Source organism: Trachinotus anak, unplaced genomic scaffold (assembly GCF_046630095.1).
Source record: "Trachinotus anak isolate AG129_WGS33_773 ecotype Australia unplaced genomic scaffold, CSIRO_AGI_Tana_v1 ptg000001l, whole genome shotgun sequence".
In the NCBI taxonomy this organism is placed as follows: domain Eukaryota; kingdom Metazoa; phylum Chordata; class Actinopteri; order Carangiformes; family Carangidae; genus Trachinotus; species Trachinotus anak.
In genome coordinates, this window is record NW_027273852.1 from 6,771,819 (window position 1) to 6,797,284 (window position 25,466).

At 41.2% G+C, this 25,466-nt stretch overlaps 1 protein-coding gene across 1 annotated transcript; it reads right to left on the reverse strand.

The window, feature by feature from the left end:
- Positions 1–976: 976 nt before the first annotated feature.
- LOC139608914 (neuroligin-4, X-linked-like) lies at positions 977–19,317 on the reverse strand. Its single transcript, XM_071463091.1, has 9 exons — positions 18,759–19,317; positions 16,392–17,362; positions 15,585–15,737; positions 12,069–12,254; positions 11,027–11,477; positions 10,019–10,232; positions 9,150–9,274; positions 5,640–6,249; positions 977–4,103 (listed from the first exon to the last, which is right to left on the reverse strand). The coding sequence occupies exons 2-9, from the start codon at positions 16,867–16,869 to the stop codon at positions 3,696–3,698; spliced, it is 2,625 nt and encodes an 874-aa protein (XP_071319192.1). The 5' UTR covers positions 16,870–17,362; positions 18,759–19,317; the 3' UTR covers positions 977–3,695.
- Positions 19,318–25,466: the final 6,149 nt, after the last annotated feature.

Genomic DNA, 25,466 nt, shown 5'->3' on the forward strand with positions numbered 1-25,466 from the left:
TGCAGTATAGCACAAAGCTAAAAGATAATCCATATAAAATTCTTTTTACATTGGTTCTTTAAAACTTAAAGGATTAGTTTCACATTTCTGTTTATTTGCCGTCTTGCAGGGAGTTGGATTAAAATATTAATATCAATCTGTATCTTATATTAAGGCTGCAGACATCAACCAGTTAGCTTATTATAGCATGAAGACTGGAAGTAGGGGTAAACAGCTAGCCTGGCTCTCTCTAAAGGTAAAAAAGTCAACCTACAAGCCCCTCTAAAGTTCAAAGTTTACAAAATCCAAAATATAAAAATGACATGTTGTGGTTTTATTGGGGATTTTGGGCTGAAACTATTTCTTGGCTGGGCACAGTGACTTCTTCAAGTCTTGTCATTCCACCCAAGAAATAGTCCAGCCCCTTACCCTCTGTAAGGTCACAAAATTTTGTTTTTACACAAACAACTATAACATGGCCTATACCAGCACCTCTGTGAGCTTTACAGATGTTGCTATAAGCAGATTTTGTTACCCTTTTGTTACTGACCTAGGCTGGCTTTGTCCACCTGCTTCAAGGCTTTATGCTAAGCTAATCACCTGCTTGCTCTAGATTCATATTTAGAAATAACAGTGGAACCAATCTCATCTATACCGCCGCAAGAAAGCAAGTAAGTGTATTTCCGAAATGAACTATTCCTTTATCTTTCAATTTTAATTTTACCTCTTCTTTTGGAAATTATTGTGATATTTCAATAACGAACCAAATCACCAATAAATTAAAAGAATGAAAGAAAACAGAACGTTAGATGTACTGTTGCCAGTGTTACTGTCACTGCTAATTTCACATATGTACTATGGATTATTTGCAAATTCTATGAATCACTTTAAACACTAAAAACAGAGGATGATTGGAAAAAGCCCCCTAAATTCCCTCAAAAATTCCCACTTAAATTTTCAGAATCAAGACATACAAGACATTTAAAATGCTCATAAATTGTAAAATACTGATATTTTTATTTTTCAAAAATGCAGCAGAAATGTTTTATGCTTGACACAATCCAGCCATCCGCTGAGTCAATAAACCCATATGAAAAAAATATTTAGTCAATCAAACATCCGTTAAATGTTACTTTTATATCATTTTGTAAAAGTTCTTTGCTTGCCATCCACAAATTTTTCAGCTTTCATTTTTCATGTATTCTGTTGACATTTAACTAAAATCTCTCATGAAGAAGTTACTTAGGATGAGAGGAGGTTAAATAGGCCTCACTGTGACAAAGCTGCATGGAGTCACACAGATGAGGCTGGGACAGGGGAAGGATGGGTTTGGGTGGGATACGGGTCAGGGTAAGGAAAGGAACAAGAAGAAGAGGACAAAACAGGTAGGTTACAATATCAGGGTTAGGGCCTTTGATTGACTTACTGGTTAGGATGAAGGTATGGGAGTTAGGGGTCAGGTGGTTGGTTTGTTGGTACATAGACAAGGTTTTTAGCTTAGTAGTAACCAGACAGACAGAGTTTGTCCAGACCATTTGTCATTTTTAGTGTCTGCCATGTCACTCTCTGCTACATGACTTATTAATATGAGATATTTGGAACTGTTTTTATGAGTGCTGGGTATGTCTTTATAGTCATACAAAGCAGTAAAAACTGAAGCCCTCAAGCACTCACTGCACTGAAGTCAGCAAGAAAAAACCTCCAACTTCTTTCTGAAATAAAAATCATTATTTCCACAAGATGTGGGTTTCATGTTTTAATAACTAATTCCACATCTTTTGAAGTGCATCTTAGTGGAAATGTGAAAAAAGTAATGCTCCATTAAAAGGATATTAAGGCTTAAAAAGCGGTATGTTCAGAGGCATGTTTGCCTTCAATGTCAAGTCTCTCTCACTATCACACAAAGCGTCCCTGCTCAGCTACACCCAGGCTCCACCTCATTCATCAAATTTGGCTCCAAACAATTGACAACATGGTGGCAGGTAGTAAAGCAAACTGCAGGCTTTAAAATGTGGTTGAAAGATCCATATTTTTCTATAGACCATGGGTAACACTGGGGAGGGATGTGAAGCTGCAACAATTCTGTGTTTTAGAGAAAGGGAAGTGACATAGATTAAATACAACTTGGCCAATTTCTTTCAGTCGGTGGCTTTGAGAGGAACAAGGTTTCAGTCACCATTAGGTAGTTCAAGCAGAGGCTTCTCTGCATAGTGGGGCCTCTGGTGAGGTGTGAAGATCAGACAAACACGACAAAGCATTCTTGACTTTTTGGGACACGCTGTGACTTGGGACCACCTGAATCACCGCCACCTGTCTGTCTGTAGAGACATTAACTAAGGTTGGGTTTCATAAGAATTAATGGCAAGGCCTTTAAGAAGAATTTTAGGAACAAAGGGGGGAAAGGAGAACAGGAAGGGGATAGATACAAAGGGTTAAAGGTCATGGTTTTTGGCTGGTGCTCAATCATCAAACCAATATTGCATTATCTACACAGTACTAGCTCCTCATCCGATGGTCAAACAAATAGACAGGATGGTGTGAAAAATGTCTTATACTTCAACTTCTAAACAAGTATCTAGATGCTTACATAGTTAAGAATTATTGAAATGGCTGTGCATAGCAAATATAGCCTTTAAATAAAGGTACTGTGTACATACTACAGTGGGTGAGATAGAAAGACAACCAGCCTTGCTTCAGGACATCTATACAATAATATAGTAATATCTGAAATGAAAGCAATAATGTGGTTAAATAAGTCATGTTTTAATGCAAGAGCAGGTAAATGCTATAAATCATAATATATCATCTGTATCTTTCCATTCTATTTACAAGAGTTTAACACATAGCTGGTTAGAGTGATTCTTCAGTAAGTCTGGCAACTCTTCAGAGGCCCTTTCTTCTTCTGAAGCTAATTCCTGTCTCTTGGCACACTTTCCATTCCTGTGTTTTCCATATCACTCCATATCTCACTTCGTCTTTCTCACTCTCACAGCTGTTAAATCCCTCTCAATGAAATCTTAATCGCTTTCCCACCATCTGACTAACTTTTCCTTTAGCTAATGTTGTTTTTTTTAGATCCCCCTCTTCCTCCCTGTCTGTTTTTACATCCAACTCTTGCTGAAATTTGTTATTTTTCTCCTCAGCTTAGTTTGATCCTTGGCAGATAGGGCCTTTGATCTTTTAATGGAAAAAAATTGCTACATTCACATTTCACAGGTTGTTCAAGTTGACATCAGCAGTCTGTGTGTGGTACTTCTTAGCTCAGTTCTGCATCTGCGCTCTGCTCTGCTCTGCTCAGTTCCTGGCACTGCTTCACTGGAGCACAGGTACAGTAGGAGATGTAAACTGATCCATGACTGACCCTTTTGCCACAGTGCTCCTCTTCCTCCTCAGGTGTAGAAAAAGCATACGTTTTAATATCCAAAGCGGGTTTTGAGACACTTGATGGATGTCTTGGCTCAACAAGTTCCAGGTTATGAGCAAATGATGCATAGAACTGCATCTCCTGGGATCAGTTCCCCGACATGCAACACACAGCTGTCTGTCCTTTCATCCTGTTACTGAAAATGTCTGTCACTCCATCTGTAACAATCCTGCAGGGCAATTAGTAGAGGTATTTAAGTCTTTTGTTTTATGTGTGTGCGTGTGTGTGTGTGTGTGTTGGTATGAGTGTGTGTTGTAATTATGTCCCTGTATGTGCGAGTATCTTGCTGCGGTTATACACGTGTGGTGGAGTGTGTGTGCGTGGAGATGTGTGTGTGTGGCAAGTGTGTATTACTATAGGGGCTATGGTGTGTGTATCCCTGGTGAGGGTGGCCCATCCTCATGCCCACCACTGATCCGGGTGTCATGGGGGTCATTGGCGTCGCTGGGGTAACAGGGTGTGACCCAGGGGTCACGGGCAGTGATCCTGGGGTCAGAGACGTCATGAGAGGGACATCATCAGGCGAGCGGCGCAAGGTGAGGGTATAATCGGGTGGGCAGGTGAGGCGCACGGTGTCCAGTGTGCTGTAGATGTCCTGGGTGTCTAAGCCGTCCAGAGCGTCCAGCGTATCCAGAGTGTGATGGTGGTGGGTGTTGTTCCTCTCGTCTGCTGATGCTGCATCACACTCTAGCTGCTTCACCTAAAAACATGAATGGTCAGGAAATGTGACGAGATGACAAAAAGGAGTGAAAGCAATGAGTGAAGATAGAGACAGACCTATATGATCAAGTCCTGCTGCAACTAAGGATTATTTTCATCAATTAATCTATTAATTCATCTAATTATTTTCTCGATTAAGTGATTAATCATTACCGTTTTATTTAGAAAATAGTGAAAAATGCCCATCGGACTTTTCTGAAGCCCAAGGTGTCATCTTCAGTTATCTTATTTTGTCCAACCAATCATCTAAACAACAAGCATATTCCATTTGCAATTACATAAAAAAGAGAAATCAGCAAATTCGTACAACTGAGAAGCTGGAGCCAGAAAATAATTTTGGCATTTATGCTTGAAAAGTGACTAAAACAACGAATCTGTTATCAAGATAATTTTCTGGCAATTGGGTAGTCCATTAATCAACTAATCTTTTCGACTCTAATCCAGTCCCATATTATTTTGGCAAGACAATATAGTTGAAATCAGTATCACAATATTATCAAGATATTTTTTTTTCAATGTTGATATATAAATGTATGTATAATTATGTACAAAATAGTGAAGTGATGTTCAGTGTAATAAACCATAAAACAAAGCTCTTTTTATTTTTGAAATCACAACTTTTTTTTTTTTTTTCACACACACTAACAGAATTTTGTCAAAGCCCCACATTTATACCAGCTTGAGACCAGTCAGAGCTACAAAGCAAATAAAGCTCAATTTATACTCAAACTTCATCTGTTATTTGTCATCATTATCTGAACCACTCCTGACTTTGTCTGACTGGCTTTAGCTGATCCTCTGCAGGGCTAGCATGTGTTTGTTTCTTATAACACTGGCATAAATCACAATAATGTGTGGTGACAAAATGAGACTGTGCATGATTTTTGCTTGTCACACCAGTAATACCATCGGGTTACCAAACACCACATAAAAGGGAATGACATAAAATAAATAAAACACAATTTGAAAAGCAGCTGCAATGCTGAGCTACATTAATGTACTTGAATTGCCAATTAACAGTAATACGAGGTTTCAAAGCAACTATGAGCTCAAAAGAGGCCGTATAGTCAGTGGATGAATTGGAGGCAATTGGAAGCAATTCAGGCAACTGGACACAGCTCACACGTGCACATGCATCACAGCACTCTCACAGATACACACACAAACACACACATTCTCACACTGATAATGTCTGCCGATGACAGGCTGTGTTTTGCAGGAGTGCTCTACTGGCAGCTCCACTGGCAGCTGCTCCACTGGCAAGAAAGAAGTTCATTCAGATAGTCACACACGGCCTCATCTGGCCTAATGCTACTAAAACTTGAAAAAATGTGTGCGATTATTAGCAACATCAGCAGCAGCAGCAGCATGACTGTTTTTAATATAACCTAAATAACTTCACAAGGTGGCTACAGAAGCATACAGACACGCCACACAATCTGCACCGGCTTCAGCCATGATTAAACACCCCAGTTCAAACATATGCAAATTAAATTATAGTGACAGGTTGACTCACCTGTAATGACATCAGACCTTCCCCCTGTAGGTGGGCGGCGACATCTGCAGGTGTGATATCTCGTCTTGGGGGAGGAAGTGGACGTGGCCTACGATGCTCCAGACGCCTCTTGTCTTTCTTGTACAGCAGAGCTGCGAACGCGAGGATGTTAAGAAACAACAGTGACGCTCCCACAGCAATCGTCACAGAGAGTTCAGTGGAGTAGTCCTCAGTAGGGACACGGACCCCGTTTTCCCCTCCACCTTGGCCTAAAGCAGACTCCGGAGGCTGTGGGGTGCCTCCTTGTGAGCCTGGGTGACGCGTACTGCTTGGAGGCCAACCTTTGGACAGGCGCTTAGTGTAAGAATAAGGGGTGTCGTCCTGTGGAGAGGGACTATGTGTGAAGGAGGACACCGACTGGAGGAGCTCGTTGACATGATGCAAGTGAGGCACCAGCTGGAGCCAGAAGGAGATTTTGGTGGCCCGGTAGTGGTCTCTGACACGGGGCTTGAGGCCAATGTGGAGGTACAGCTGCTCTTTAGGGGTGTACTTAGACCAGGCCACCTCTTCAAAGCGGTTAGGTTTCGTGTGGATAAACTTGGTATCTTGAGGAACCGGCTGATTAGGATCACTGGAAAGAGTGAAACACAATGACTTATTTATTCACAACTAGATGTAGGCTATTTGTTTTTTATCATTTAGAGGTAACAAAAAAAGAGGGATTGATAATTTGTAATCATATACAAAAGGATATATAAAAAATATATAACCAGATTATACCTCTGAAATACCTGTCAATAATCACCTGCTAATAACCACGGCCTCCTTCAACAGTTCATGACCAACAAAGGTTTAAATAAGCCACAAAAAATGAAATCCAACAGAGAATACACAGTTCCCACTCACATATCTACCATGTTCCTTGGAAGTACAAATGCCAATATTTCGTGCTTTTCAGCTTTTCATGTGTCAGAGACTGCTAACAGAGCTGCAGAGGACTTATTCTCCGCTGAGGAGGCTGAGTTTCTCTCTTGTTGGCTAGTCTCACCAGCGCTGGCACGCATCTTTCCAATCAATATCCAAGTGACATAAGACAAACCAGTGGCAAAAAATACTTGTACAAAGCAAAACAAGTTTTTATTTTCCTGTAAACATAGCTCAAAGGTAGTTTAGTTCAGATTTCTCAGTCCACTTCATATGCCTCACATTCCAGTTGCACACTTCAGACTCCTGCAGCTTGTACAGTGTACAGCTATTTGCCCCTCTAGCAAACATTAAAGTGTCATATATCTACATTATGAATGAACAGATGAATGCGTGTGTGTGTGGTACAGCGAACATATCCTGAAAAATCACTTCTCTGACACATACGGACAGGCATTTATTTGTCGACTTGCCGACTTATTTGTGTCAGCAGCTGAGACGTCGTAAATGAAACAGCCACACGTCTTCACAGACTTGCCAGTTACACACTATGTGCTCACTTGTCAATCAACACCTTATGAGCGACACAAAAAGGCAGCAAGCGTGAAGACCTACCGGCACACAAACGCACACAAGCTGAGGATTTATACGCCCACACAGAGGCTTACAAAATATACATCAGGGAGCATCACATCCTCCCCGCTAAATTGAGCTGTCGCAGAGTTCCATCACCATCGGAGGCACTCTCAGCCGAGTGAAATCTTTCCTCAGATAAAGTTCCCCATTGATAATTGAAGTGCACACTGAAATCGTCACATCCCTCCTTGGTGATTTTTCTCTGCAGCCTGCTGTGGTGGTAATGACAATACAGGCTATGGGCTAGAGACTGCTAACTTGATGCAATGTGATTGCCTTAATGCACCCGCATCAAAGACTTTTTTTTTTTTCATACCACGGCCAAAATATGTGCAAGCCCTGTCCTGATTCTGTATGTTGTGAGATAGGGAGGCTCTGTGGTGATTTAGATCAAGGTCTAGACTGCAGATGTCTCTGTAAATCTGAAGAGGTCTCAGCGGAGTGAGCCTCAATTGGATTAATTACTGGTAATTACTCACTTCGAGCACTGCAGAAAGAGGGTCCATCCTCAACAATTACTTTTATCTTGTATATCATGTCAGAGTGGAGAGATAAAAGGTACTCTTATCAATGTGGATTCTCGGGTTTTTAAAAGTTTCAATGTGGATTTTTTTCTATAACAACTGTATTTTTTAGCTACTGGCAAATCATTTCACTTTCAATTTAATAAATTAGATGTCTAGAGGCTTTTTTAGCCACTGGCAGATCATTTTAATTTTAATGTAACATACTGAATAAGCTCTCGCTCTTATTGCAGAAGTTCTGACTGTAAATGAGTGAATGAGGAAGACAGAGAATTTGAGAAGTCAAGAAAAAAAGATTTATCAAAGTGTGGCCAAGCTCTTGTTCTTCTATTAGGACATCACCTTGGCTTTCCTCAAGGACCCTTTCAAGAGCAGGGGTCCTTTAACTTTCTCAAGAAAGAAAAGCCTTGTCAAGATTTTGATATGACAGGGAACCTGTGTGCACTCTCTGCCAAAATTAGTCTGCAGTGCTCCTTTCATGATTGTGTCTAAAGGACTGTCTTCGTGTCAGAGACTGCCTGAAGGAAAATACAGTATAATAACATATCCTTTTCCTTATTTTTGTTGCTCTGAAACTTCAATGTTTTCCTCTAGAGCTCCAGTGAAACTCAGCTTCTTTCAATTTAAGCCTACATTACAATGAAACCTATTTTTTCTGAAAAAGGTTGCTTCTCTTGACAGAAAAACTTGACAGAGAGATGGATTTAATCTAAGACTCCTGCACACATCTACATGTGTGTTCTCCAAACTGTATTTAATGAATGCAAAACAGCTGCGTATGAACATAATTTGAAGGACATACGTTTGCTTCATGCTTCAGTAAGCAAAACCTGTTATCCTCTCTCACTGATTTTCTGCATCTTTGATTGTCCTCTCTGTAAATCCTGCCAGATAACTGCACTCTGGGCCCATCTTCATGTTTTCCTATTAACTGGCGCAACAAATTAAACACAAAGTTGTCAAGTACTGCAAAGTGGAGAGGCACGATGCTGTTTTTCTTGATGACACCATTGACTTGAATCTTAACTGTCTAATTTCTAGCTTGGAAGAGATGTGTTCCTGTAAACTCAAGAGTGAGCAGTCCACATTTACAGCAACAACACTTCACGTTGCCAAACGTTGTCTCCTCAGAGAGTCGAAGATAAAAGGATGAAAAATGACTGATTTTCCATTGACAGCTGTGCATTTCCTTTTACATATTAAAATGTGATTAAACAGCCTGGCTTTCATTCACTATCATGAGACATTTTCTGCATGTGGGTGGGGATTAGATATTAATAGCAGACGTTATAAACAGATTCCTCTGTCTAAAAAGGCAGAAATAAAGAGTGGTGAATCATGCTGAAGCTGTTCTTTGTTTTGTCTTGTTTTCTTGATTTTGCACTAAATTGTGTAGTCAGGCAAAAGAAAATCAACATCTCACAGCAGTGTGCGTTTAACAGCTCACCCAGTCTTGGCAAAGTTGGTCCAGTAAGTCATGACTACAGCGCTCAGCATCACATCGTTCTTGGAGAAGTTACAGTTGAACAGATCAGTGGGTCCCACCATGGGCACGCCGAACACGTAGGGCACCTACGCACACACACACAAACACACACACACACACATGCACATGTTAGAAATAGTTTACTTTTGGAACCAACAAATGATGTTCATTCTCTTGACAGTACCTCTAACCATAACTGAATCATGTCAAACTCTAACCTCGTCCCAGTGAAGACAGAAACAGCTTCATCTGTAACTGCAGTGAACTTAAACTCAGGTCACTAAACCCATCTTCAGTTTGACAAGTCATCCCTTCTCATCTGGACTGAAATTCATACCCACATACACCAACCAAAAATACATCCCCATACACACACATTCAGTGTGCTGAACAAAAGGCAATCATTTGTGCATCTAAAAAAATGTGGAAATGAACAGTTTACTACAAAAGAAATACTGAAGAGATGATTGCCATAATAAACGCTAATCTAAGACTTGTAGCAGTAAATAGTATATAGTAGATAAGACAGCTTCAAAATCAGACCTGCAGGAAAATAATTTCCATGACCATTTCATATATTTCACGCTCCAGGGAACTGCTTGATTCAACCCTTTAAGGACATCTACACCAAGAGCTCCTGATTCATGGTATGAATATTTCAGAAATCCTTCAGACATTTGTGCCTCGACCTGCTTTAGAACTGCGTACTCAACCCTGTCACGCTACTGTGTATGAAAGGTCACATCTTTACTTCTCTCTCTTTGTATCTAATATCACACCTCGTGCTAACAGTTACTGTCACTAATGTTTTGTCTGTGACATCATCTTACCTCATCACCATGGGCGGAGTCAGCCCAGGGCGGAGTGGCATCACTCTGGCAGTGGTGGTAAAAGGAGTAGAAGTATGTGGGAGACCCATACTGAGCATGAAGGTCAGCTGTGGCGATTGCTGGTGCCACCCACTGGTGGTCTGTGAATAGCGCTACCAGAGTCTTTCGTCGGGTTTCTGCATTGTCACGGTCTGCCCAGTCCGTGTACATGAACCTTTATTGAATACATTTAAAATTAGCCAATAAGCTGCAATCAGTCACCCAATTAATCAATCAAGTCCATCTTTACATCAATCAGTCTTTAAAGAAATCTGTTGATGTTACAGCATGCAAAAAAAACTAATTAAAGGTATTAGCCTACATCGTACACAGGATATGAATATTTATACCTCATAGTCAAATGTCAGATTTTAGGAAATAGATTTATTCGCTTTCTTGTCAAGAGTGAGAAGGGACGCTCAACATCACTCACATGTTTGTGCAGTAAATGTTAGGCTATAGCCCGGAGACAGTTAGCCTAGCTTAGCATAAAGGCTGGAAGCAGGGGGAGCTAGTCTGGCTCTGTCTGATGTTCAAAATATTTGCCTAAACTCACAAATGAACAGGTTATATCTTGTTTGTTTAATCCACAAAAAGAAATGTGAAAATGAGAAGTTGTGATTTTTTTTTTAAAGGAGTTGTAACTATTTCTTGAGCCTCTTATTTTTACACTTTGGTTTCTGTACAAATTAAATAAACAAGACATATTGTGTTAATTACTGAGCTTTAGGTGCTGGTAGGTGGATTTTTTTTACTTTGGGACACAGCTAGGCTAACTGCTTCTACCTGTTTCCAGTCCTTCTGCTAAACTAGTCCTCTCCGGTCAGTAGCTTCATATTCAAGACATTCAGAGACATTAGAGTGGTATCAATGTTCTCATCTAACTCTCGGCAAAACATCAAATAAATGTATTTCTCAAAATGTCAAACTATTGCTTAAAAATATCCAGACATGTACAGACTCACTCACCTTATGCTCTCTCTCAGTGTGTCTCGGCCTTCCGGGTATCCATATAAACTATCCACAAAGTCTGACACAGCAAAGTCAAAGTCCTCAGCAGTGACACCGTCCTCTGAATCCACAATGCCCTCCACAAACTTCACGCCTTCACCCTGATTAACCCCCAGCATCACGTCGTAGTTCAGAAATTCTCCCTGCTCCATCAGAATCTGAGGGTCATCTGGTATAACATCACCATCAATCACCGGGGCAAAAGCCGTGTGATATTTGGCCGGCGTTATGTTCTGCTCCACAAGTTCACGGTAACTCCGGCCCTGGAGGCAAGCGACCAGTTGGGTGCTGTCGTCGATGCCACAGCCCACCCTCTCACCGAGCTGCCGCGCGTACTTGCTGGGCTGGTAGTTGACAGCCCAACTGGCTAAAGCACTGCCACTCTGGATGATGGCTCTATGGAACAGGTCTGAGATACACATGAGCACACAAATATGAATACAAGCGGGTGTGTACAGCATATACACTGAGGCACACTCATATACATTTATGGATGCATATGCAGCCACACACACATGCATGCATGAATGCATGACCATATGACTGCACACTCGGAGGGTTACACAGTACATTTATAAACAGATGCACAACAAGCAATCTCACTGCAAGAAAACACAGAAATCACAGACATGCATTATTCAAAAGGCTGACAGGTCACAGTTAGAGCGCCAGGTTAAAAGTTTAAACTAATACAGCTCTTAGCTATATGAGTCACAGCCAAGGCTGTATTATTCAGAGGATTCAAAGGCTTATTCAGGCATTTATACCGGTAAATAATGTATCGGTCCACTTGAGACCTTGAAATGTTTCATAACCCTGAATGTCAAAACTTTCACAGCATCCACCTATCAATGGTCATAGTTCCCTACCTGTCCATCTGCATATGCATTTCATGTATTTTCAGCAGCAAAATGTGTAAAAACCTTTCCTCACCTGTGCCACATACAGTCAGAAGAGTACAACTAGGTAAACAGGATTTTTGTTCATGATTCTCCCTTACCCTCAGAGTAATGAGACAAGGTGAGGAGGCTGACACAGGAAGCTCCAGCCCCAGATCCAAACACAGTGACCCTGTTTGGGTCTCCTCCGAAGGCTGCAATGTTCTCCTTCACCCAGCGCAGAGCCTGGATCTGATCCAGCAAGCCGTAGTTCCCTTTTGCTGCCTGGTCACCGGTGCTAAGAAACCCTATAGGCGGACAGAGAGAGTGGTGCTGTTATTACATATGGTAGAGCATATAGCACTTAAGTTTAAAGATTTGCACGAAATCAAAGCTGAAAAGCTCTGCAGACAACTGAGCAAACAATGTAAAAATTATGAGTCGATCACAGGAAGATATTTCTGCAAACTTTTTAAGCATAGCATCTACAGCTTACATTTATGATTCACAGAGGAGCGCACACAGGGGCAGACATGTTGGACATGAGATCATGGCATCCCCACTGTTAAGATCAATTATGCACGAGTCTGATTCATCATAAATTTAAAGAGAAAATTCAAGAAAAATCATGTGCTTCTCCTACAGTCCCCTGGAAATACCCAACAGGGTACATCCATATTCATGTAAGTGAATATCAGCTTACACACGCACAGATTAAACCTACACACACATGCAGTTACAAATGCAGCTATCCCTTATTCCCTTTACTGCTGACTTTATTAAGTAAACACAAAGGATCCTAATGGTTCACTCCACTACAGTATATCTCATTACTGCAGAAGCTCATTTCTCTGAACCTCAAGCTGGCCCTGAACACATAAGAGTATAATGAGCAAGAAAAGCTGTGTAGTTAAAATAAGACATTTCATCACTCGTGTGGATTTTGTCACAACTTTCTCTCATGCAAAAAGGACATACTAGACTGTATACTGTGAAATGTAAGATTTGGGTCAATCATTCATTTTAATTATGTTCATTACATTTCTGTAGATCCAAGCTGATTAAGGAAGATTAGCAAAAAATATCAATGTGCATAATTGTGCATTGTGTTGCATGTATGAGCTCTCACCTCACTCATCCAACTTATGATGACAAGGAAGAAGAGGAAGACCGCTATTTGTGATGATGGATGATGATGGTGATGATGATGATCATATTGGAGGTGACATAAAAACAGAGGATGGAGATGAAGACAAAATGAAGCATGTAGGATTTGTTTGGCCCAGTGTGGTGATTATAGCTCTGCAACTATTTTTCCCCCGAGGTCAGAATTAAAAAGAGTTTTGTTTCACCCGCCAAGCAGATGCAGATTTATGCCCATCTAATAAAATCAATATTTAATGACAGTCTTGAAAGCTTAAAAAAAAACAGAAAAAGCCAGTATGGATCTCATAAACTAATCAATATTTTTTTGTTGTTGAATCTTTTAACCTTTTACCATGTATTCAACTCTGCTCCAGTCTGTTTTTTAAAAACATTCTCCATAAAATTAAAGGAGAACCAGAAGGATTCATGCAGTATCAATATGCTGTATGTGTACATATCACCTATATAATGTGAAGATAAAAAACAAAATAATAGCACTAAATAGAGAAAGACCACCACAAAGTTGAGAGAATTCCTCCTGCTCTCTTACAAAGATTCCTATAAATTTTGATGAATTCGTAGCCGTAACAGCTTATGTAAAAGCCAAATATATGTATCTTTTTTTTCTTTTTTTTTTTTTTACAAAATATCACTCACTTTCTGTAACATAAATCTACATAATCAAGTAGACTAAATGATTATGGCATGAGGGTTAAATCATTTTTTATCACAGCTGCATAAACTGAATCAAATAAGTGAAACATACTGCATGCACACATTTTGTTAACCTGCTGGCACATTTTAATTAATTTCCTCACATGAATTATTAAATAGTGGGCACCAATTTATTAAAGCGAGAGCATAATTTAACCAAGCCAATGGAATGATACGCATCTCATACCTCTGACTTACAGTAATCAATATAAAGGCACACTGTGCACACATATGCTCAATACTCATGCCCTCAGTGGAGTTCAGTAAATGATGCCTTCCAAGTATGTTTTTAACCCTTCTGTCCCATCCAGACTTGGGAATTTCTTATGATTAAAGACACGATAAGCTTAAATGCCAGGATTCTAAGATATTCTATTTTTTTCACCCTGTGAGCTTTGCATATCTGTCTAAAATTAGAAAAACCACAGGGAATCAGATTTTCTCCGTTCAGAGAGCACTGAGTCAGAGAGTCATGGAGGTGAAAAGGATCAGATTTGAGTTGATGCTAGTAGTGGAAAAAAATTGGCTTCAGGGGGTTTATTTCCACTAGGGAAACCCATTCTGAACATGTTTTCACTCAAAAAAAAAACAAAAAAAAGGCGCTCTGGGTAAGAACAACTCGCTAATGGTTTTCACATTTTATAGTTCGCTGAAGGATTAAACAATCCAGATGGTGAATATAATATAAATTTGATCACAAAAATGTTGTGTTGATACATAAGAAAAATATCTCAATATATTTAAACAAAATGGTTGTATCCCCAAAGAAATCAGGTGATGAGGCCTGAGCCAGAATAAACTATAAAACTGAAAGTGAGGAACAATGGTATGTACATTTTTGTTGAAGTGTACATTTCTCTTTATGAATAAATACATATCTTCCAATAAAAATCTGACAACCCACAACAAAATGAAATAAAACCGAATTAAAATAACAACACTGAATATGGTTTTATAAGAAATATTATCTTGGTTTTTAACTGTGTGACTTAAACTTTTGTTGGTAAAATTACCCATGTATGAACATTACTAGGGTTTGAGTGTTTATGTATTATTGAGGTTTTGCCCGGATTTGATGACTGACCTCTGTCACAGACTAAACTTGTATCTCTTCATCTCATACCATCTCTGTAATATTCAGTCCGATCCATCTAATCCTTTGTCTTTTTAACAGCTCAATTCCCAACTTAAATACACGTGAAATGCCTACGTTGCATTTCAAATTATTATCCAGTCATTGCCTTTCTAGCCCCTTTCATTATTGTAAGTAAATTGCTATACAGAAGGTGTATGAGAGCACAGTGATATTATCAGGGTACCCAGAGCACCTTGGCAATAATTGCACTTCTATTGTTCTTGCTCATAAGGTGGAGCATGCTGCTGAAGCACAAATACTGCCATTTTAAACCAGCCATTTTGGGGTTGTTGCTCTAATTGGAGCTAGAAGCATCAACCCTAAAGGTACACAAAACATGTATTTGTCACTTTACATGTGTCTATGCACATGTACCTCTATAGTGAATTGATTGATAAGTTCACAGTCAGAATAAATTACTGTAATAGAATAAAAATGATTGGATTGCATTAGATTATAGAATCAGGGGGTGTGCTTTACAGTAATAGAAACAGTGAAGCTAACAGAATCAAGATGAGAGGTTTATTTTAAAGTATCGCATCATCCATACTAACCATATACACTCTTAGCACCATAACGTGCGTAGGTCTTGAGCAAATTATAGTCATATAGAGGATATATATAAGATATAGAAGATTTTTACCCAGTACTCCCAGGCGGTAGTTGAGGGTTATGACAATGACATTGCCGTAGCTTGCCAGCACACTGCCATCCATCATGTTACCAGTTCCTTCTGTGTACGAGCCACCATGGACGTAGACCATCACTGGCCGCTGACCCCCCTCCTCATGGATGTCTGGGGAAGAGTGAGAAAGACAGAAGATTAGACAGATAGATAGATAGATAGATAGATAGATAGATAGATAGATAGATAGATAGATAGATAGATAGATAGATAGATCCACCCACCTTCCTTATGCCTCGATTCTGTCTGGTGTTTGAGTACATGTTCCTGCCGACTGCATGTGTGTGTCTGAGTGTCCACATGTCCATTTGTATGTATCTCGGCCTTTTGATCACCATGTGGGCTTATACATACAAAAGCAGAAATTATCTCTGCCTCCTTTACTTCCCTATGCTTCATATCACACTACCTTCAATTCTCAGCGGGTGGATATAAATTGAGGCTGTGGGAGTATTCATGCTTGCCATTTTGTGTGTGTTGGTGTGTGTGTGTGTGTGTCTGTGTCGGGTCACATGCATGTGTATGAACCAATATGTATGCATGAGTGAGTCCGTGTCCTTCCCACTTTCCTCCACAAGTAAAGGCGTAAACCCCTTGGCGATTGACGCAGGTGTCTGCATATTAAGTGTTGGTTCAACCAGCGGTGTGCAAATGGGGTGGGGGGGAGATCTAAAATTTAACATTTAAAAACAAAAGAAACCCCTAAACCTAAACATGTATGTATGTGTATGTATGTGTTGAGTGCACATCCCCGGCTTCACTCACCTTCCTCAGTGGGCACGTAGATATTGAGGTAGAGACAATCCTCGCTCTGGTGAGTGAGGTAAGTGGCCGCTATATCCAGGTTAGCCGTGAGCCAGGACGGCATCATATCTCCCAGCATGCTCCTCTCATCCAGTGACTGCGGGCACACGGGAGCAAACTGTGTCACATTGCGTATTCCTGGCCAGGGTAAAGGTGGCTCCGGCGGCTGGAATCGCCGGTCCCCCGTTGGAGGCCTTGCGTATGGTACTCCCAGGTACTGGATGACGGGGCCCAGGAGGTCTGAGGGCAGTGGGGTCAGGATGCCACGGATGCGGCCCTGCACCGTGGAGATGACAGGCACAGTCTGCTGCGCCGATGCCGGGCAGAAAGAAAGGGAGAGGCAGAGGGAGAGGAGGAGGGATAGGGACCCAAAGGGGGATGAGAGGGATGGGAGAGGAGGTGAGGGAGAGGGAGTTCTCCTGGTCCTCAGCTCAGACATGATGCTGTGTTTCGGGGTAGCCGGGAGATCAGGGATGGCAGGGGAAGACTGAGGGACAGGGGGAGGGCGGGGGTTACAGCTGTGTTGACCCTTCAGAGGTATCCAACATTCACATACAGCTGTCGCTCAGTTTGGCCCATTGCACACACAACACACAGTCCCGGCTCTCGCAAACCACCTTTTCCCCCCTGTGTATGCGTCTGTCTATGGGTGTGTGTGTTCCTGTGTGTGAGTCAGTGATTTAGTGCCTCTGAGTGTGTGGTGACTCAGTCAGTGAGTCCCTTGAATACGTGTCTGTATGTATATGTGTGTGTGTGTGAGTGTGTATGTCCTGGCCCCGCGATTTGAGCATGTGTGCATTTGTGTGTGTGTGTATGTGTGTGTGTGTGTGTGTGTGTGTGTGTGTGAGTCTCTCGTTATGTAAACAGTAGCATCACTGTTCCTCTGTCACTCTCTCCTTCCGGTCACCCCCATAACAAGCCCAAACTGCCTCCTGGAAAAGAGAAAAAGAGGCAGAGAGATGGAAAGAAAGGAGGATTTAATTAGGGTTAATTAGAATAAGCACAGTGTAAAATAAAATAAAATGTCACACATATGTGCACACACACACACACCCAGAGGAGACATACACATGACATCAGAAGGATAGACTGTGCTACCTCGCTGCTGTTCACGTTAAAAATAGATATGGGAGTGATAGATAGGGCAAACGAGATGTTGTCCGCTCAGCTTAACTTGGTGTTAGACTGTCAGGGCTGCTGTGTCACACAAGAATGGTGTGTGTGTGTGTGTGTGTGTGTGTGTGTGTGTGTGTGTGTCTCGTATGAGCTACAGACATATATACAAATCCTCACTCCACGCACTGTTTCACAGATCACAGGACCCGGCTGGGGGGCGTTGGAGGGGGGGTGGAGAGTCACGTCACATGCTTAATTAAACCCTGAATACACTGTGGGGCTCCTGACCTGCATGTAGCATAAGGTAGGAAGCCTGTGACACACACACACACACACACACACACACTTTGTTCTCTCCCAAAGATGCACACACACCTTCCTTATGTCTCTCAATAACAGGCACACTTACACAGGTTTTTCTTCCAAAGATGCACACACACACACACACACACACACACAAACAAACATACACACTTTCTTGATCTGTCTACATGCTCACACACACTCTCTCTCCCTCCCTCTATCTCAAACACACACACACACACACACAGCTGCTCCCCAGCCAACACTGCTATCTCTCTCTTAGGGCCTTAGGGCAGAATATTAACACATACACACTTGCACACGCACACGCACTGAGAGAGCAACATCAATTTCCGTGTAATCACACACACACACACACACACACACACACACACACACACACACGTTCACTATAAGCAGCAAAGATATCAGAGTGTAAATATGATCAGTACTGTCGCTCCTCCCATGTTTGCATTGGTATTGTATCGGTGTCCAAGGTGCTAGTTAACATTCCGGTGGTGATCACACACACGCTGATGAATAACGCTCCATTTATCAAGGCAAAGCCGCCTGCCACCCTCCCCTTGTATATTTATATACAGAGAGAACAGATTAAAAAAAATAATAATGATTAAAAAAATTTTTTTTTTAAATAAACCTTTTTCAAAAGGATCGAGAAAGAGGAAAAGAGCAAAAGAAAAAACTAAGGGCAAGTGGGGGAGAAAATGCCTGCTCGTAAGGTCTAAATCTAAATCGGCACTGAAGCTGACTACGGCAAAACACACACATTCACTCTCACACACACACACACACACACACACACACTCAAATGCAAAACCTCAACCTGCATCCCCGCTGCAGTAAAAAGAAAAAAAAAATCATCAAAAGAGAAAGTAGGATGTACTGTACCCGGTCTGGATGTGAGGTGTGAAACCCCGCGGACCATGTTCCCGTGTCCGTGCACCGCAATGTTCGCCTCGTGTTTTCGCCGCTGCAGCTTATCTGACGTGCCCGGGATGGGATATAGGGAGATATTCCTCTGCTGCTGCTGCTGCTGCTGCTGCTGCTGCTGCTGGTGGTGGTGGTGGTGGTGGTGGTGGTGGTGGCACGTCTCCTGGGTGGGAAAACCCAAAAAAAAAGGAAACAAGAAAAAAAAAAAAGCAACCAACGAGCCTTCAGATCCGAGACAGGTGGAAATGGGGGTGGGGGGGTGGGGGAATGACGTTTTGGATGAAGTGGGAATTTCAGCGTTTATCCAAGGAATCCAAGGCCCAGGACGTTCAAATGATCAATGTCCCTCTCTTCCTTTCTTTCTCCTCCCTCCCCCATCTCTCTCTCTCGCTGCCTCTCTCTCTCCCTCTCTCTCTCTCTCTCTCTCTCTCTCTCTCCCTAGATGCGATTGGACAGTGTGGCAGGCAGCAGCTACTGATCCAATGATACGCACCTAGCTCCTAGAGGAAGCGCAGACTGGAGGGAAGAGGGGAGACTGGAGGAGAGGAGAGGAGAGAGGAGGACTGACCTGTGCAGGGACACACACACACACACACACACACACACACACACACACACACACAGCAGTCCACACCATTACACAAAGCACATTGGTACATAAACATGTTTGGCACCACACGTTTAAACACACCTGTAGAAGGTCCCATCATGCATTAAAAAAAACATGCACAGAACAAATGAAACAACTGAGGAAAACAAAACTCACACTAACCTGTAAACACACACCTTAACACGTTTACAAATGATGCTGGAGTACACAGTGACCTCTTCAGGATCAGAACAGGAGATTCTGTCCCCATTCTATTCAGCTCTGCCTGCAAGCAGCATTCTCCCTTAGGCACTGTGTGTGTGTGTGTGTGTGTGTGTGTGTGTGTGTGTGTGAGTATGGTAATGCAGTGGGTCTGCAGTCGCTACTAACTGTGTTTGGGAACACTCCTCACGTCAGCACAGCCTGCCGCAGCAGCATTCAGGACTTTCTATTCCTCTCCTCAACAATCCTCCATCCACCCATCCGTCTTTTTGTCTGCCTGTCTGTCTCTCTGTCTGCCCGTGCACTTGTTTGCTTATTCCTCTGTGTTGCCCTCTACTCAGGTCTCCTGAGTCCTCCCCCTCTTTTAAAACAGGTTGTCTAAGTATCTTTTTTAATAAGGCAAAAGAAAACAAGCCAGTGCGCATCAATTTGTGGAAAGGCTTTATTTGTACAGATGGGTTTTGAGAGGTTTTTTAGAAGGATGGCACTGACTTATAGTCTAAGCTTTACAAAGCAGTGGGGCTTCTAACAGCAAAAGCCTTGTCACTCATTCTTTTTAACTGAGACTACCAAAAAAAAAAGACTGTATGTGTATCTAAAGCTGTGCTCAGGCTCATATCAGATTAAATGGTAAGCGATGTAGCCAGAGGTTAGGCCCATACAACCCAAAGACGTTATCAATACAATCCAAGGAATAACTAAAACTGCCGAGCCATGAATGTAAGGGCGTAAAAATGAGCTACAGCAATTTGCACTATCTGGAGACAAGTCACACCTTCTCAGCTGAGAGATAAATAAGGTGTGACGGGATATGAGACAAACAGCTCTGGAAGCATGCGTGATTCTGTGTAATGAATTTCGCTGGAAATATTACCCAACTGAAGTAAACATAGTGATTTGCAAGAGTTGCTCAAAGGTCGAGCTTGGGTAAAAGATGATATCAAAAGTCTATTATCCGGATAAAGGATGAAAACAGACCTCTGAGTTTGATTTGAAACGGATCCAGAGGCAATATCAAAGGGCAAGCAACAAAACCCAACACTTCAGAGTATAGAGAGTTCATTTCCTGTTGCACTGTTTGCTAATGTGAGCAACTGACAGGATGTGAACCTGGACACCCAAGCTGTTGCTGGCAAGCTGTCAGTTTTAAACAGAGATTACATCTGGATCTGTTAGGACGGCGAGAACCACTACTTGGGTGTCGGGACTTTAGGGGACATAATGTCCACTGTGTTTGTCATCACTCTTTTCAACATTACTTTCTTGCCAGCACACCCTAACTCCCTGAAAACACCCTGCAAGAAAAACACTGACAAAATCATGAGCAGGAGACAGTTGACATCCATTATTATTATATATAATAAGTACAACAAATGGATTGGTGACATTTTCAAAAACCAGCAAACTCCAGCCTCCAGAGCAGCTTGAACTCTAATGGAGGGATGAGCACCATTTATCTAAAAGATACCCCCTGTCTCAGTGCTTTGATGGTGGTGATGGAGAGCTCCCTTCAACACATCACCCACAAAATATTCCACTGGTGTTGAGCAGGGTTAAGACTCTGTACTGATTTGCAGTGAGCATTCTGAACACAGAACACTCAAATGTGCATTTGTTATTGTAACAGTGCCCCAGAACAATACATGCACTGTAGCAGCCGGAGAATTTATTACAGGAGCAAATAAGGGGATTACGGGACGTCCACATAGGAAGGTAGGGGGGGTTGATGGTTGGGTCTGTTTCTTGGTTTCTGACAGTCAACTTTTTTTCTTTCTTTTTTTGGGTGAAACAAGTTTAAAATATTACCACAATGACTAAGCTCCCCTAACCTTAACAAAGCAGTGATTTCAACTCGAACCAGTATCTTAAACGTATCTTAAATGTAACTAAATTGTTTTTGTGTATGAACCCAACCAAACCTGAGTGTTATCAAATCATAAAACAGATTTATATTTAAACAATGATTTGTAATATTTTTTGATTTTTGGATATAGTCAAATGATTCTCATTTCAACTAGAGGACTGTTGTCTAATGAGGTCATTGCAGCCCTACTGTTTTTCCTTACAAGCCACACTAATGCACAAACATTATGGGTCATAGAATTTGTGCCTTCAACCAAAGTTTCGGGACCTATTTACTGATATCTTTTCCACAGTATTGTTCACTACACCTGGTCTTTGAGAATGAAGCTCCAGCCATCCGTGTCTCAATAATGAGCCCTCTGTCAAAGTCTTTTCAAGCATTTCCTTTTGTTAGCGGCACCTGTTTCACATTTTTATATGTGTAGCAGTTTAACTTTCTAATTGTATCAAGTATTACACCTGTATGGAAGCATCGACCGCATTTATTATATTTCTTCACTCGTTTATTTTTTATTTAATTAAACACATAAAACAAAACACTGAAGCTCTGTGAAATTCAGTAGATTGGTTGCAAAGGGGATAAAGAAGTCGAAATAGCATGGATTGTATTTTGCATTCAATATTACAAAATGCTTCAGCGTTGAATTGGACAATTGTTCAGTGTTTTTTTATAAGTGCTTTTTTTAGTTTCCTAATAGGCGAGGGAAGCAGTGGAAGGCTGAAATGCACTACGAGAGAACAACCCACTGGTAGCAGTGTAGGAGGCAAAAGCTGCACCGGAGAGTGTGGTAATGATTATGCAGGGCCCTCAAAAAGCTTGAAATTAAAGTCTGTCTTTATCTGAAATTTTTAAATATTACATTATTGGCATCACTACACAGAGCCCAGATTTTCACTCCAGGGCAAAACTACTTGTTGACTCAAAATAGTCTGATGTTCTGAATGATTCAATGAGTCATACGAGGCATTGAACTCCACACTCCTGTAGAGAGTGCCGCTTTTATTTTATCTTTTGTAGAGACATTTCCTGTTTGACTCATTATGTCATCATTGCCATAGGTTGGAGCAGATACAGCGGACAGTCATCAGCATAGCAGTGGAGCTCAGTATCGTCTGGTGCATGAGGCAGCCAACCAGGTAGCAAGCATATAGTGAGAGTAAAACTGTGGCTGAAATTGAATGCTGAGGTGCATAACATTTATCTTGAGTAGTCACGTAAATACAGGCAGCAATTGAAAGAAGAGCATTTTTATTTAACCAGCAAGACGAATCATTCCAGAGATATCAGTCCACAGTGTCATCACATCCACTTGCATGCACAGGGCCATTTCTGCTATATTTGTGCCCTAATAGGAGACTGTCATGCTTCATTTTTTCCTGAATGTAACATCTTCATGCTTCCTGAGGAAGAGTGTCAAGCTTGAAATGAGTTGTAACCAGAGCAGCTGACAGGCTGAGCATTTTTGTGCGTACTTTTTGCCTGTTAGTGCCAACATTTAAAGCTAGAATTAAGAAGATCTCTCTCTTACTGCTCCCATCCTTTTTACTTTGGGCCATAATGCCCCACCTGCCCCTCTCATCATTCCAGTTTCCCCACAGGTGTGGTCTTTCTAAAATATTTCATTTCATCTGTGCAACTACACACACACACACACACACACACACACACACAGACTCACACACACACTTTCTGTCACAATGCAGTCCAGGTTTTGGGATTTTTTTGAACATTGCTCAATGCATCTATTTGTCCATTCATCCGTCTTATTAAATTAATGTCGGTTCTTCTCTCCATCGCTTAGTGCAGATTAGTCCACCATTCATTCATTTCCCATCCCTCCAGCTTTTCTGTCTCTCCTCCAACACATTTGCTCTGCCCGTCTATTAAATTATCTCTCCGTCTCTCACCAGCCCAACTCTCTCTCAGTTCACCCATCCCTCCCACAGCTCTCGTTCTCTCTTAAAATATTCATTGATGTCTTAAACACTTTTTCTGTCTCTTTGACACACACCACCTATCCTTAACTCTTTCATTGCTCTGTGCAAGCCTAGATAGCTAAACATTTTAGACATCTTTTTTTTGTCATAGATTTATTGTAAAAAAAAATTATTATATAAATATATACAGATGATTCGTCATTTAATTGGAGCTCATTATTCAGACTGTCCTTTCTAGTTTCATGCATAATGTCATATACCTAACAGCCGTGACTAGAGTAATCATATTCTGTGGTTTTTACAACAATGTGGTCATTTTCTACTGAGACACTGAGGCACCATGACTGATGTTTGATTTAAGTTATTAAAACAAAATACATAAATCATTAATACAAGTGTGTGTTTGTAGCGCTGTAATCCCAACAGAGCCTCGACAGAGGAAAGTAGAAAATGCTGGCAATGAGGTTATAGTGCATCTGGAAAATGATGAAACAAATAAATGACTGGCTGAGCTTGAGAATTCACAGCTACCAAAATGCATTTTCCTGTCATTTGGTTTCTACAACCTGTTGCTTATCTTATAAAATTGTTGCTTTTAAACCACATTTGAATCTTGTTTTCAGCGTATCAGCCTCATTACTGTTATCAAAGCTCACGGCCAGTGAGAAAACCTTTTCTTATTGCCGTCTACTGTGCGCAGCAGTGCAAACGGACACGCGCACACATGAAGCCGTCTTCATTAAAGTCATTTTCTCTTATTCAGACAACATAGTTAAATAAAAACAAGTGCTCCACCACTAGTCTCTGCATTTTTCCTGTGTACCCTCTTGACATGAGATCTCATTTAAGTCATGAGTGTTCCAATTAAATTTCCGTCAACCTGCATAATGCTGTCTGAGAGCCTCTCTCCTCCTGCCCATCTCCCAGAGCATGGTTCACTGGTGTAGCCATGCTTTAAGATGTATTTTTATCCCCCCATCATATTATATGGCTGTGCAGTCAAATCAAGTCAGATTTATTTAGAAAGCACTTGTCACAAAGTGCTTTGTCACAAAGTGCTTCAAAGAAAACAAAGGACACACAAACAGATATTAAAACAAGGGCCAATAAAAGACAAAACCAAGAGCAAGCACACACACACTCCAAAGTTTGTATGTGAAGTGCGGCGATCAGCATGTGTATGAGAACATATGAAAGTGAACAGAGTCCTCAGGAGACCTGCCAGACTGTAACTCAGACTGTGAGAAAGCAGCTACGCAGAGAGGATGGCTGGTCTTCATGCAGGAAGCCCCTACTGTTTAATGGCCGTGCAGTCTGGAGCAAAGTCTGACACATTGTCTGAAATTATGAGATGGGTGGACTGGCATGGAGACCTGCATATTGGGAGTGGAAATTACTGCACAGTATTGGATTATAAAACATCTTAAAAGCTATAGTAACAGAGAGGGAAGAGAACAGAGAAGATGAAGAACATTAAAACCTTGGGAAGACATATCTGCTGATGGGATCTAATTGTCCATTTCAGACTTGTTACACTGCAAAGGCAGACTAATAGATTCATGCTCTATAAGCACTCATAAACAGACACCCATATACATGTAACCAGTTTAGTCACAAGTACTCGATATCAACAAATGGCTAAAAGTGGTCTCGCGCAAAGCGTATAAATATTATGTATTTAAACCCTGTGAACTCTGTCATGTGATTGATTATGTGTTAATGGCAGATCTATAATGGCAGAGTTATAATAACATTAAATCAGCAGTAATTGTTATTGAAAAGTCTGCAATTAAGAGTTAAAACAGATTTGTTCTGGAGTTATGGGCTCTTAAGCATTTATATACAGTATATAGGCTGAAGATTCTGCCTCATCACTTGTAATTTGTCAGCCATATTAGATTGTCACTGGACAATACAGGTTTATGTTGATTGTTGTCTATGGGTACAAACTCTTCCAGTGCAGTTTCATTTCACTTAGTACATATTTCATATATAGCAGACACTAAATGTATACATCACTCACATATTATTCACTATCCAAGTGCAAACTGTTG